General features: G+C 52.1%; 1 protein-coding gene and 1 non-coding gene across 2 annotated transcripts; one reads left to right on the top strand and one right to left on the bottom strand.

Moving 5' to 3' along the window:
- Positions 1-35: 35 nt before the first annotated feature.
- Positions 36-8806, top strand: COQ4 (coenzyme Q4). The gene is made up of 7 exons (XM_059410664.1): positions 36-401; positions 475-606; positions 1704-1800; positions 2331-2433; positions 6975-7104; positions 7588-7681; positions 8186-8806. Exons 1-7 carry the CDS (start codon positions 332-334, stop codon positions 8358-8360), a joined length of 801 nt encoding a protein of 266 aa, XP_059266647.1. The 5' UTR covers positions 36-331; the 3' UTR covers positions 8361-8806.
- Positions 8807-13914: 5108 nt separating this feature from the next.
- TRNAR-UCU (transfer RNA arginine (anticodon UCU)) lies at positions 13915-14005 on the bottom strand. The gene is given in 2 exon segments: positions 13915-13950; positions 13969-14005. It is a non-coding gene; the product is annotated as a tRNA-Arg (tRNA).
- Between the last annotated feature and the right edge of the window lie 87 nt (positions 14006-14092).

Here is a 14092-nt window from a genome sequence, read left to right as displayed (position 1 = left end):
TGTTTCTTAGCCGGAAGAGGTTCACGTCTTATTGGCCTCGGGGAAAACGCACGGAAGAGAGGACAATAGGGCCCGACGCTGAACCCCGAGCGGGGATCACTCGGGGACCCTTTCTGGGAGTGCGGGGAAATGGGGAGAGTTTTTCTTCGGTGGGAATAGATGGTAGACAGATCGCCTGGGTTTCCTTCTCATATTGAGTGATAGGGCCCTCTCCTGTCCCTGCTACGATTTTTCCTCCTTCAAAGGAGGAAGTCCCTCCGCGGCCGGAGAGGTTTGCAGCTTCGGCCCTGCCCGCGCCTGTTCCCGCGGCCCCCGGCGGGTGCCCGCTGCCATGGCGACGCTGCTGCGCTCGGCCCTGCGTCCTCTCCATGCACTCGGCGGCCCCCGGGGACCGGCTGCAGGCAAGTGGCGGAGGTGGGAGGGAGGCCTGGGGTGCCGGGCTCTTCTGACCGCGGCCTTTTCCTCGCCCAGTAGATGTTCCGCTCCGAGGCGTGCGCCATGGCGCCGGCCTGCTCTACCCCGGGCACATCCCCACCTCCCCGCTGCAGAAGGCGCTGCTGGCCGCCGGCTCGGCGGGAATGGCTCTCTATAACCCGTACCGCCACGGTAAGGTCACCCGCGTCCGGCGCTCCCGGGAGAGCAGCGGGGGCTTGGCGCGCGCCCTTGGCCTGGGGAACCTGGGCAGGTGCCTGCCCCTTCCTCTACCCGCCCCCTAGGGGTAACTGGAGAGTAGACTAGGTCTGGGTTCCCAAACCTGGCAGCATCCCATCAGCACGCGCAAGGTTCACAAAAAGGCAGATGCCCAGTCCCACCCTGAGCTCAGTCCGAATCAGCCCGAGCGTGGGGAGGGGAGGGAAGGGCCAGCATTTTTAAAGTTATTTTTTAAAAATAACCACCTACCGGAAGATTCTGCCAACCAGCCACATTGAGAAACCCGTGGATTAAATAGATGATTTACAAAGTTCGTTATAACATACATCAAACTATAACATTCCACTAAATATTCAAGTTTATAAGGTCAGACACCCCGACTGCCCTGTTGCACTCTCAGAAGTATTTTAGGTTGTGCCTGGCACGTAGCAGATGCTCAATAAATGTTTGCTGGATGTATGACTGGAACATCTTAGGGTTCTACAGTAGTTTTCTCATCCTCAGGATTCTAAGTCCGGAAAGTATTATTTATTCTACGAATAGAAATGACAGTGCTAACTGCTCACTGACCCCATATGCCAACTGCTCCCTGAACTAAATGTTTTATTTGCACGAGGTTCTTGATTTTTCACATTAACCCTGTAAGAAGGGTGTTCTCCACATTTCATAAATTAGTACCTAGCTTGGAAATGTGAAGCATTTGGCACAAATTCACTTACACAGGGATTATACCTAAATCCAAACCTAGCACTCTGATTTCAAAGCCTGTGATCAATGGAGGCATGATATTCTGTTGTAATAATGGGTGTAAAAGTGACATAAACTCGAGCGCTGTCCCAGCCAGCGCCATCTCAGCCTGATAGATTAATAACAGTGATAATGACGATAGGTACATACGTTGAGCCCTTACTGTGTGCCACGGGATTTGCTAAATGTTTAACATGCATCCTTGTAACTAAGAGATAAGTTTTTGGTTTATCATGTAGGAGGCTCAGACCAGGTCTGATACCCAAGATCATATCTTCCATTTGTCCCCATTTCTTCCCTTTTAGACATGGTCGCAGTTCTAGGGGAGACCACAGGACACTGTGCCCTGAAGGTCCTCAGGGACCAGATGAGGAAGGATGCAGAGGGTGCTGAGATCCTGCGGTAGGTCCCAGCTGTACCTGGGGGGTTGGGGACATTCTCTGGGGATCCTGACCTCTCTGGAGTTACACTGTGTACCTCTAGGGAGCTCTTCTTGATGTCCTGGCCATATGCACGTGCTGGGCACTGCCTAGCTCCATGGGTGCCATTCATATATACACTATGATGACCTGTGGGTAGTGCAGTGTGGTGGCCTCAGCCCAGATCCCACCGTAGATCCCTCTGCCTTCCCTTAGCTCCCATAACAGGCTAGCTATAACCCCTGCCCCTGCAGTGCCCTTTGTGAGTACCTGGATCACACCTGAGGCTTGCTCCTGAGATTATGCCACTGCAGGCTGGAACCATGACCTTAGCCTGTGGTAGTCTCCTCAGTCCCTGCCACTGTCCTGGCCAGAGGCAGGTGCTGCAATAGGATTTGTGGCTCCTTTGTTGCTCTCTGCCGCTTCGCCTCCCATACCCTTGCTCTCGCTGGACCTCTCACCAGCCTCTGCAGCTGCCCTCCCAGTACCTAAGTCCTGCCTTCTGCCTTGCAGGGAGCGTCCCCGGATCTCACTGTCCACCCTTGACCTAGACAAGCTCCGTAGTCTGCCTGAGGGCTCCCTTGGCCAAGAGTATCTCCGTTTCCTGGATGTTAATGTGAGTTTCCAGCTTCTGTGCATTTGACAATCCCTAGGAAAGGGAGAGAAGGGCATGGGAGTGACATCCTGAGGAAGGAGGAGTCCTGAGTGGCCACCGTGGCCAGGTGTGCTTTTTGTCTCTTGTCCCAAGGCTTTGTTGTCCAAACAGTAGTACTGGCCAGTGTCTAATAGCCGCTTACTGGGTGTCAGCTGCCAGGCTCATACCTGATTTTGCTGAACCCTCCCAGCAAGAAGGTTCATGCTTGACCCTCCCTGTTGAGTATGTCCTATTATTATCCCTTTTAGTAGGTGAAGAAATGAGGCTCAGAGCCCTTAAGCAACTTGATGATTCCATACAGCCAGTATGAATTCGTACTCACTTACTACCTTTTATTTTTTTTAAGATTTTATTTCTAAGTCTATCTCTGTGCCCAGTGTGGGGCTTGAACTCACAGCCCCCAGATCAAAAGTTGCATGCTCCACAGACTAAGCCAGTCAGGCGTCCCCAGATCATGCTTTTATCTGCTTGCTGTATTATCCCTCTGTTTCAGAGACAGTACTTTCCCCAGGGTATGACAGGCTGTGGCAGTCTCTGCCCCAGGCAGGGAGGAGAGAGTCCCAAATCCTGAGGAACTCATCACGCGTTCAGATCTGCCGTGTGCCACCCATCGTTCCAGGAGCTGGGGATAGAATCGTGACCTAGACAAAGTCCTGCTCTCGTGGCACTAATACTCTGGTTTGGGGAGGAAATCAAGTAATAGAAGAAAAAATTTCATATAAAAATTCAGGTCAAGGGGCACCTGGGTGGCTCAGTGGGTTAAGCCTCTGCCTTCGGCTCAGGTCATGATCCCAGGGTCCTGGGATCGAGCCCCACATCGGGCTCTCTGCGCTGCAGGGAGCCTGCTTCCTCCTCTCTCTCTGCCTGCCTCTCTGCCTACTTGTGATCTCTGTCAGATAAATAAAGAAAAAATCTTTAAAAAAAAAATTCAGGTCAAATATTTATTGACTGCTTGAAATCTAGAACACTGTTCTCAGTAATTGAGGTACAGTGAATGTACTTGGGAGAACGAGAGAGAGCATGAGTTGGGGGGAACGAGAGGGAAAAAGAGAAGCCGAGTCCCCCCTGAGCTGGGAGCCCGACACGGGACTTGGTCCCAGGAACCTGCGATCCTGATCTGAGCCAAAGGCAGATGCTTAACCCAGGCGCCCCAGAAACAGATAATTCTCTGTTTGTAAGGGCTGCCCAGTGCTTTCCGCGATGGTTGGCCACATCCCCGGCCTCTCTCCATGGCTGCAGGTAGCATTCCTACTAAGTCACGATGGCCATGAATCTCTGCAGACATGGCAAATATCCTCCAGGGAGAGGTTAAGAAGCTACTGCTCTAGATTTGTCCTTGAGATAATAATCTGCTCCCCATACTCTCCGACACTTGCTCCTGCCTCATTTCCTACCATCTCCTTGGATTTCATCAGGAAGCAAGTTACTTCATCCATGGGAAACCCACCAGGGTGGCCGCCTTCTTCTGAAGTCCCCAGAGTCTTTCCTCTTGTTACTGTGGAGGGGATGGGACAGCCAGGGCCTCCCTGGGCGCCCTGCCCAGTCTCAGCACTAGTTGTGATAATAGCCATAGAGATTGTGACACTTGTAGGGCACTGAAACCAGCAGCCCACAGAATGTGAAGGAACACCTTTGTCCCAGCAGAGGTTGAGATCAGAGTTCAAGGTAAGGCCACCCTCTCTGAGGCTGTCATTGGTAGGGGGTATGGTCATCTTGTGGCATCAAGATTATGGGCATAGGCTCTGGAGTTAAGAGTAGCCTGCATTAGAACCTACCTCTCTTCTCAGCTTTATGGCCCTGGGCAGATCAGTGGACTTCTTTGAGCTTCCTATTCCTTATCTGAAGGCAGGGGACCTAATGTTTATCTTCCAGGGCACTTGTGTGGCTTATAATTAATGGATGTTAAGGCTGTTGGCTTTGGAATCCAGTTGACTTTGTTTCAAATCCTGATTCAGCCACTTGCTTAGCTCTGTGATATTGGGCAACTCACTCAACTTCTCTGAACCTCATCTTTCTTATCTTTAACTGAGGATCCTAAAGTGTCTACCCCCCAGATGGTTGTGAGGATGCCTTATGATGACATATGTGAAGGACTTCATAGAGTGCTGGCACATAGTAGGTACTCTGTAAATGTCACTGCTGTCACTCTGATCACCCTCAGCTTCACACGACATGTAGAACTCCCTGGAGAAGAAATTAGGAACTGGGACCCAGTGAGATCACAGACCACAGACGAAGGCACTGAGCCAACAGCCCGAAACCACCAAATCCTTTGGGCTCTGGACAGGCTGACACCATGCTTGGGGACAGGAACACTAGGCTGCTCCCGTTCTGCATGGGTGCTGCTGAGGACTCAGAGAGGCAGTGGGCGGGTCACAGAGAGACTGTTGACATCCCTTCCTGGGGTCAGAAAAGTCCCTTGCAGTCTAGCAGTGAACAAAGCAGCCAGCAGCCGTGGGCAGCCTCAAGGCCGCTACAGCACTGCTCACAGAAAGCGACCACAAGCCGATAGGTCACTTCCAGTCTGTTGTTAGCCACTTCGGTAAAAGCAAAAAGAAACACGTTAATAGCCTATTTTTTTTTTTAACCCAGCGTACTGACCATACAGTCATTTCAACATGTTATCACTGTTTCTAAATTACTGAGATTTCATTGTTCTCTTCACATCAAGTCTTTGAAACCCGGTGTGCATTTGATGCCTACCATGGCATAGCTAGGTTGAAGCTATCCCATTTCCAGGCTCAGTGGCCACTTGGGGTGAGTGGCTGCCATAGTGGAAAGTCCAGGTCTAGAAGAGGGCCACGTGCACTGCACATCACAAGGCATGGAACACTACATGAGACAGTAATGTGGACCTGAGCAGTCTGAGGGTCACGGACTGCCTCCCTGCAGTGGGGACACTTAAGGCGAGTCAGAAAGAACAGGTGGGAGTGCCTGGGTGGCTCAGTGGGTTAAGCCTCTGCCTTCGGCTCGGGTCATGACCTCAGGGTCCAGGGATCAAGCCCTGCATCGGGCTCTCTGCTCAGCAGGGAGCCTGCTTCCCCCCTCTCTCTGCCTACTTGTGATTTCTCTCTCTCTCTGTCAAATAAGTAAAATCTTTAAGATAAAAAAGAAAAGAAAGGACAGGTAGGCATTGTCAAGGTGAAGCTGTGGCTGGTGGGGGAGAGCACCCTAGGCTGGGAACAGCTCATGGGAAGGATCGGGGCTGGGGCATCCTGCTCGCTCAGTCAGTGGAAAATGTGACTCTTGATCTTGGGGTTATGAGTTCAAGCCCCCCCCCCCCTTGGGTATAGAGATTACTTAAAAAAATTAGGGACACCTTGGTGGCACAGTCATTTTAAGTGTCTGACCTTGGTTTTGGCTCAGGTTGTGATCTCAGGGTCCTAGGATTGAGTCCTGTGTTGGGCTCCACACTCAGCACAGAGTCTACTTGGGATTCTCCCTCTCCCTCTCTCTCCCTGTGTGTGCACCCGCCATCTCTTTCTCTCTCTCTCTCTCTCTCAAATATATAAATAAATTTTATTTATTTGGGTGAGGGAGCAGCAGACTCCCCACTGAGCAGGGAACCTGTGTAGGACTCGATCCCAGTTCCCCAGAATTATGACCTGAGCCCAAGGCAGATGCTCAACCGACTGAACCACCCAGGCACTGCCCACCCCCCTCCACTTAAATCTTTAAAAAAGAAAGTATCGGGCACTTGGGTGGCTCAGTGGGTTAAGCTGCTGCCTTCAGCTCAGGTCATGATCTCGGGATCCTGGGATCGAGTCCCGCATTGGGCTCTCTGCTCAGCAGGGAGTCTGCTTCCCTCTCTCTCTCTCTCTCTGCCTGCCTCTCTATCTACTTGTGATCCCTCTCTATCAAATACATAAATAAAATCTTAAAAAAAAAAAGAAAGAAAGTATCAGGGGCCTTGGAAAGTTCTTAATTCCTTTTTCTCCCCATTTTATTTTTACTTGTGGTTAAAAAAAAGACACAATAATGGTTAAGGTAACGTAATACAAGAGTTGTCATCTCAGGGGGGCCTGGCTGGCCCAGTCAGACGAATGTGTGACTCTTGATCTCAGGGTTGTGAGTTCTAGCCCCATGCTGGGGGTAGAGTTTACCTTAAAAAAAAAAAAAAAAAGAGTTGTCATCTTAACCATCTCCAGCGGACAGTTCAGTAGTGTTAAATATATTCACATTGCTGTGAAACCAACCTCCGGAGCTTTTCCGTCTTGTAAAACCGAAACCTTATCCCCTTAAGCCCCTATTGCTTCCCCCTACTGCCTGGAGCTGTTTTGCCATAAATTCCAACAGGCTTGGACATTATGTGTGTCAGGGTAGGCCATGGGGGTGTCTGCCACTATGTTCCCTACCTGAGGACTCATCCCCGCTTGGCCTGTGTGGGCAGAAACCATCCATGGTATGGGTTGGGTGGGAGTGGTTTATAGTCAAGGAGAGGCTGGCTAGTTTGGGCTTGGGAACAGTTGGGAGGAGATCTAGGGGAGGTTCACGGTTGTCAGAGGGTCTCCCCAGATACCCGAGCACCCACCCGATTCGTGGATGATGAGGAGCTGGCCTATGTGATCCAGCGGTACCGGGAGATCCACGACATGCTCCACACCCTGCTGGGGATGCCCACCAACATCCTGGGTGAGTGGTGACCCCTGGCGGCCCTGGGGCTGGGGGGTGGGGGACAGGGTGCTAGCCAGCCTGTCGCCCTGGGTCTGACACCCACCAGTCAGCCGGCTCAGTGCCTCATTCTCCGCATTCTGAACATCTTGGTAGCATCTGTGCCATGCGTCCCCCTCTGTTCCACTGCCTCTGTGGTTCCTGAGCCAATGCAGCATCCAAGCATCAGGCTCCCTGCTCTCAAACCTGCCACACCTCCTACGGCCTATAGGAACCATCCTGGATTTCTCAGCCTGGCTTTTGGAGTCTTCTGTGCTCTGAGCCCAAGCTTCCTTCCCAGCCCTTATCTCCTGCTCTTCCTTGGACCCTCTCCTTCACCCAAAGCCCAGCAGGGGCCAGGCCTGGGCACAAGAGAGAGCAAAGAGGAGCAGATGCTTTGCTCTGTCCTTGCGGGAGCACCATGGCCTCTCCTCACCCCCACCCCGTCCCTCGCCCTGCCCCCAGGGGAGATCGTGGTGAAGTGGTTTGAGGCTGTCCAGACCGGCCTGCCCATGTGCATCCTGGGTGCCCTCTTTGGACCGATCCGACTCAGTGCCCAGTAAGTGCTCAGGTGGCGAGGGGTTGAGGGAGAGCTCAGAGGAGCCGGGCTCCAGGAAATGGGACAAGCATGCAGCCTTCCCGAGCAGCCCCGGTGGTTCTCCAGAAAGCCAGGGTAGAAAGACCGGGGCAGGAGGGAACAGCTGGCCTGGCCCAGGGTCTCCAGGGCAATGAGGGAAGCCTCGATGTTTCACAGGACTCTAGGGTCTCCTGGGCCAGGCCTCAGTGTCGGGTCAGAACATGGAATGGGGGAGGGGGTGGCAAATCCAGTGTTAGTTCCTGGAGTTAGGTAGCCCTTGTTTAAATCTGGGCTTTGGCATATTCAAAATGTGTGATTTGGGGCACAAGATTTTACCTGAGTTTCTGTTTCCTCATTTGCTGCTGGGGATAATAACTACCTTCCTTTTAAGGTATTTTTGAAGGCAGAAAATGCACATCAACTTCTGGGCATACAGCACACCCGGCCCTGTGGACCTTATGTCTTTTTTCCTCTGCTGCCCCACAGGAGCCTGAGAGTGCTGGTGTCAGAGCTCATCCCATGGGCGGTTCAGAATGGGCGCAGAGCCCCGTGTGTCCTCAACCTGTACTACGAGCGGCGCTGGGAGCAGCCCCTGAGGGCTCTACGGGAGGAGCTGGGCATCACAGACCCCCCCAGTGTGCATGTCAGGGGCCTGGCCTAGGCCCTGAGCTGCCGCCCACACTCCCCCCTTCCCTGGGGGCAGAGGACTGCTTGGCCATTACCTTTGTACTTTTCCTTTGAACACTGATCCTTGGACATCCTTTGTCATAATTTGTCATAACCACTGATGAGTGGCTTCGAGGACCACCCAGGAGGGAGGAGGCAGAGCAGCAGGGCTCCCAGGAGAGCCAGGAGCTGCCCAAAGAGCACCAGGTGTGAGCGAGAATCCGTCATCCAGCCTGGTGCTGGGGTGTCTCAGGTCCACTGCTCCGTGATCCAGCCTGGTGCTGGGGTGTTTCAGGTCCACTGCTCCTGTTCTGGACCTGTCCTTGCCAACTAGGGTTTTCTGGGCGCCAGGCTGGGTATCCTCCAGGAGGAAGGGCTCTACCAGTTCCAAAGACCTGAGGAGGGCAGGTCTCCACTGTCTGAATAAAGTCTGCTATCAGACCAAGTGTCCGCTTCTTCTGCTTTTGCCCCATGCTGCCCATGGTTCTTCGAGCCCCGGGGCACACATCCCCTCCAGCCTGAGCTTCAGCAACGTGTCCTCTTTCCTTTGGTCTGAAGTCAGCCAGACTGGGATTCCGATTCCTAATTCCTCCATCGTTTTCCAGCAGAGGGACTTAGGGCAAGTTTGTTCCCTTTCCCTCAGCCCATTTCATCATCAGTAAAAGGGGACGAGAACCAACACCCACTTCCTAGCATTCCTGTGAGGGTTTTGGAAGGGCTTCAGAGAAAGGGCCCTCCCAGGCAGAAAGCGATTATCGAAACTGTGTTCATAGGTCAGGAGGCAGCTTTGAGGCTGGTTCATTCTGGAGTGGCACCTGGGCATTTTCTCTGGGGCAGGGCCAAGGAGTGGGGACAGGCAGGGTAAAAGGATCATGGCAGGAGCAGCTAGCCCTGTCTGGAGATTTGCAACCAGACACAGTCTCAGGATGGCAGAGCCTTTAGAGTTTTGGAGGGCCAGCTCCCCACTGTATGGATAGGACAACTAAGGCCTAGAGATAGGCAAGGAATTGCCTGAACTAGCTAGAACACAGGCCACAAGACTTCCTGGTTGGGCTTCCTCTGCCTCAGTTTCCCTATTCATAATAAGGGCTACGGTTTTATAGCTCTACTATGTGCCTAAGCAATTGAGATACATTATTGCATCGATGCCTCCAACAACCCAAAGAGATGTATTATTACTTGTGAGGCAGTAGGAGCAGAGCTGGGACTAGAACCAGGGACTGTCTGAGACCTGCCCCACACTGGCAGCCCAGTGCCTCAGCCTACCTTGTGCCAACCACATCCCAACTGGGGCTCCCAGTGGCGGAGTAGGGAGGCTGGACGCCTACCTCGGATCCAGAGCTTTTTCAAGAGGGAAGCCTTGTCCTGAGCTCTTTGAATTTCTGCAGAAAAAGGAGGAATGAGCTTCCCAGACCTAATCCATCTTTGCACTATGGACCACCTTTCCAGATCTGTCCTGTTTCCACAGCTTTCCAGAGTCCAGGCACCCCTACCCTCATGTCAGTAAAAGTCAACCGTGCCAGATGCAGGAGCATGCCTTCTCTGCCCAGCTGGGGACCCAGGGCCCACCCTGAGACTTTACAGCATTGGCGAGATGGACACTGGGCATCATGGTTAGCTGGAAATGGAGTCTGGTCTCCAGATCTTAAGGTGGCATTTTTTTTTAAAGATTTTATTTATTTATTTGACAGAGGGAGATCACAAGTAGGCAGAGAGAGAGGGAGGGAAGCAGGCCCCCTGCTGAGCAGAGAGCCGGATGTGGGACTCAATACCAGGATCATGACCTGAGCCAAAGGCAGAGGCTTAACCCACCGAGCCACCCAGGCGCCCCTTAAGGTGGCATTTTTGCCACAGACTCATGACTGGCAAAAAGTTCTACTGGCAGTAGCTACCGCTTCCTTACATCTTATCACAGCCCATAAGTCTCTGCCAATTTCTACCTAGAAACTTCCATTCTTCATCTTCATAAACTATATTGGCCTTCTTCTTATCTTTGGGAATAGCGTTCTGTCCCCTGGTCATCACACAGCCAACGACCTCATTCACAGTTGTGCTCAAACGTCACCTCCTGGGAGAGGCCTTCCCTGGCCAGTCACTTGAAGAAGTGCCCTGCCCCTTGCTGCACACATATGTCACCTCATTTTCTCTCTGGCACTTACCACTCTGAAATGATCTTTATTCATTTATTCCTGAGTTCTGTGTCAGCCCCAGGAGGGCAGGGAACCTGGTTCTTTCCGCTCACTGCTGGGAATAGTGCTTGGCCCACAGTAGGGGATCACTGCTTCTTTAGTTGAAAGAGTGGACGCTGATCCCGGAGCAGAGAACCCCACAAGAACCTCACTTCATGGTAAAGACCATGGGTCTCAGGTTTGGGATGTGGCCTCTCAAGTCACACAGCTGGGTTGTGGTGGAGCTTGTCTTGAGTCCTCTCCTGGTAGCTCAGAGAAAGCTCCCTTTCCCTCTGCCTGATAATAACCATTGGTAGCTGGCTTCAGAGCAATGTTTGGGGGCACAGGCTCTGAGGACAGACAGACCTGGCCCTGCCCCTGGCCAGCACTGCACCCTTGCGGTGGTCCTTTCCCCCTTTGAGCCCCTGGCTCCCCACCTGAAACGCGGGGAGAGTACATACCTATCCCACAGCAGGGCCATTATGTGTGTGCAGTGACTGACCACATAGTACATGTTCAGGGAGTAGAAGCTGTCATTTGCCCGGAAGTTCCTTCAAGGCCTCTGAAGTCACCATGTACTCAGTGAAGCCAGAGGTGTTTGTTTTGCATATACCCAGAGTGCGAGGACTTCTGTAGTTCAGAGGTCCCAGTGCCAAGCGTGACCATGGATCTACAGGGTAAGCATCCACTGCGTGCCAGGGGCCAAACCACTTCTGTCCCCTGGGGAACTCAAGCGCCTTCAAGTGAGTCTGAATGGCGTTCTCTCATCTGGCAAGTCTGGAGGTTCGAGTGCTGGTGTTGATTCTCCAATGCAGGGCAGATGGGGGTCATGTGAGTGGAAGGGAGCCCACAGTGAGGTCAGGCTAAGCTCAGCCTGTCCCACAGACAATAGCACCCAACACCTGGCCTTCTCAGGAACCCTCAGTGGCTCTTCACTGCCTGGCATGCAAAGGCCTTTCCAGTTTCCCACCACACGGCCCTCCCCTGTCCATGTGTCCTGCTGCACAACGCCCCTAGTTTCCGGTTATTCCACAAATACCACCTGAGTGTCAGCCAAACGTGAGGGGTCCCGTGGTGATGGAGACAGCGGCATGCCTGCCCTCTTGGAGTCGAGCAGTTACAACAGCCAACAGCCTTCGACGCCCCCGCCCTGTGCTGAGAGCCTGCCACGCGCCATCTCATTGAGCCCATACCCAGCGCGAGGAGGCAGGAACCATGATGACTGTATTCCCATTCTGTAATGAGGACACTGAGGGGGCATCTGGCTGGCTCAGTCTGTAGAGCATGGGACTCTTGGTCTTGGGGTTGTGAGTTCAAACCCCATACTGGGTGTAGAGATTGCTTAAAAATAAAATCTTTTTTTTTTTTTTTTTTAAGATTTATTTATTTATTTATTTGACAGACAGAGATCACAGATAGGCAGAGAGGCAAGCAGAGAGAGAGGGAAGTAGGCGCCCCGCCGAGCGGAGAGCCCAATGCGGGGCTTGATCCCAGGACTCTGGGATCATGACCTGAGCCAAAGGCAGAGGCTTAACCCATTGAGCCACCCAGGTGCCCCTAAAAATAAAATCTTAACACACACATAAAAAAAAAATGAGGACACCGAGCCTCCACAAGGAGAGGTGATTTGCCCAGTGCCTCAGGTGCACCTAGGAGTGAAACCCGATGTACCTGACTGGGAAGGCAAAGAAGACAAGTCATAATAGTGTGCGGTGGGTGTTGACAGAAGTACAGTGGGCACTCGCTGAGGGGCAACCTATTTAGTGATCTAACCTCCACTTGCCTCTCTCTGCGTCCATCTAGATTGTAAGCAATTTGAAGACAGACTGTTCTGTTACTTCTGTGTCACATCTCCCCCTCAGGTCAAGTCCGGGGGCTGGGTGGAGTACTGCTTTGGCCTCACCATTGTGACCAGGCTACGGGGAGGAGAGCAGCAGGGCTGCCCACGAGCACCATCTTCCATCTCTGCCCACATCACACGTGACCTCAGCAGACAATGTGGAAATGATCATGTTTGTTATATCCATGGATCCTGGCCTGGATCAAGTCAGAGCCTTCAAGCCTGTCATTCATTCAACAAATATTTATCAAGCTAAGCCCTGCGGACATAATCAGAGATAATCTTCATGCCTAGATTTTGAATGTGCTTTGCGGTCAGTAAGCTTGTAAACTACAATAGTAAATAAAAGATGTCATATGCCAACTCGAACTCTGTAAGGTTTGAGCACTCATAGTACGTCCTCATTTTCATACGTAAGAAGCAGAGACTGAACTTTCAGCTGAGAAGCTGTTCCATATCTGTTAGACGCCAACGCAGAAACCCATCACCACTGCACCACACTGCCTCTTGAATGTAATGGCCATGGGGTGGGGCAGAGCTTTCATTTACCTGGGTTCCCCAAACGGATGCACTCTATACTCTGAAAAGAATAAATCCAAGTACTTCTCAGACCAAAATTCATTTTTTATTCCTATGAGGAGACCCCGAAAACTGCCCTTCCCCTCTTTATGGACTTCTTCCCGGATTAAGGAATTAGGGGATGTATTTAAAGATAAGGGGCTCAGTGGGTTAAGCTTCTGTCTTCGGCTCAGGTCATGATCTCAGGGTCCTGGGATCGAGCCCCACATCCAGTTCTCTGCTCAGCAGGGAGCCTGCTATCCCCCACAACTCCCTATCCCCCCATCTGCCTCTCTGCCTACTTGTAATCTCTCTGCCAAATAAATAAATAAAATCTTAAAAAAAAGGGGGGGGGTAAGTGGTGGGGCGCCTGGGTGGCTCAGTAAGTTGAGCTACGGACTCTTGATTTCCTCTCAGGTCATTAACTCAGGGTTGTGAGCTCAAGCCCCATATTGGGCTCCAGGGTCAGTGTGGGGTGTCGGCTTGCCCCTCTTCCTCTTCTCCTCCCCCACTCGCATATTCTCTCTTAAACAAACAAATAAAATATTTTTAAAAATAAAATAAAAGGATAAGTGGAAATTGTGCATGCCCAACATGTTTGATTATCAAGGAAACAAGTTTTCAGAGGCCCAAAGCCACACAGCACTGGGCAGCTGGCCAGTGTCCCGGGGGCTTGGCAGGTGGGATGGCAAATCCAGTCCTAGGCTTGGAAGTTAGCTGATTTCCGGGCAAGGTCCAGAGCGATCAGAGGCCGGTTAGGTACAAGTCTACAGATCCGTACCCTTTGTACCACCAGGTGCACCTGCCTGCTTGCAAGATACCAAGGATGGGAAAGAATGCTGAGGTAATAGCCCTGACGTCCTGTTTATTGCTGTCGCAGATACAGAGGTCCCCGCCTCAAGTCTGCCCATCTTCTGAATCATGTGAAGGTACTGGAGTCCCTAAAATATCCACATGAAAGTGAGAGAGGAGCTATCAAAATTCGACTCTGGTGGGACTCGAACCCACAACCTTTGAATCACCACACCGGGATCGGCTAGAAGTCCAATGCGCTATCCATTGCGCCACAGAGCCAGCTACTTAATCCTCTCTCAGCTCACCTCTCTGCCTACACCGCCCTTTTGGCGTTCTTTTGGTGTGGCGTCTGCCTTGGTGGAACCC

The sequence above is a fragment of the Mustela nigripes genome, chromosome 9, assembly GCF_022355385.1.
Source record: "Mustela nigripes isolate SB6536 chromosome 9, MUSNIG.SB6536, whole genome shotgun sequence".
In the NCBI taxonomy this organism is placed as follows: Eukaryota; Metazoa; Chordata; class Mammalia; order Carnivora; family Mustelidae; genus Mustela; species Mustela nigripes.
Note: the sequence above shows the minus strand (reverse complement) of the source record. Positions and strands in the feature narration are given on the sequence as shown.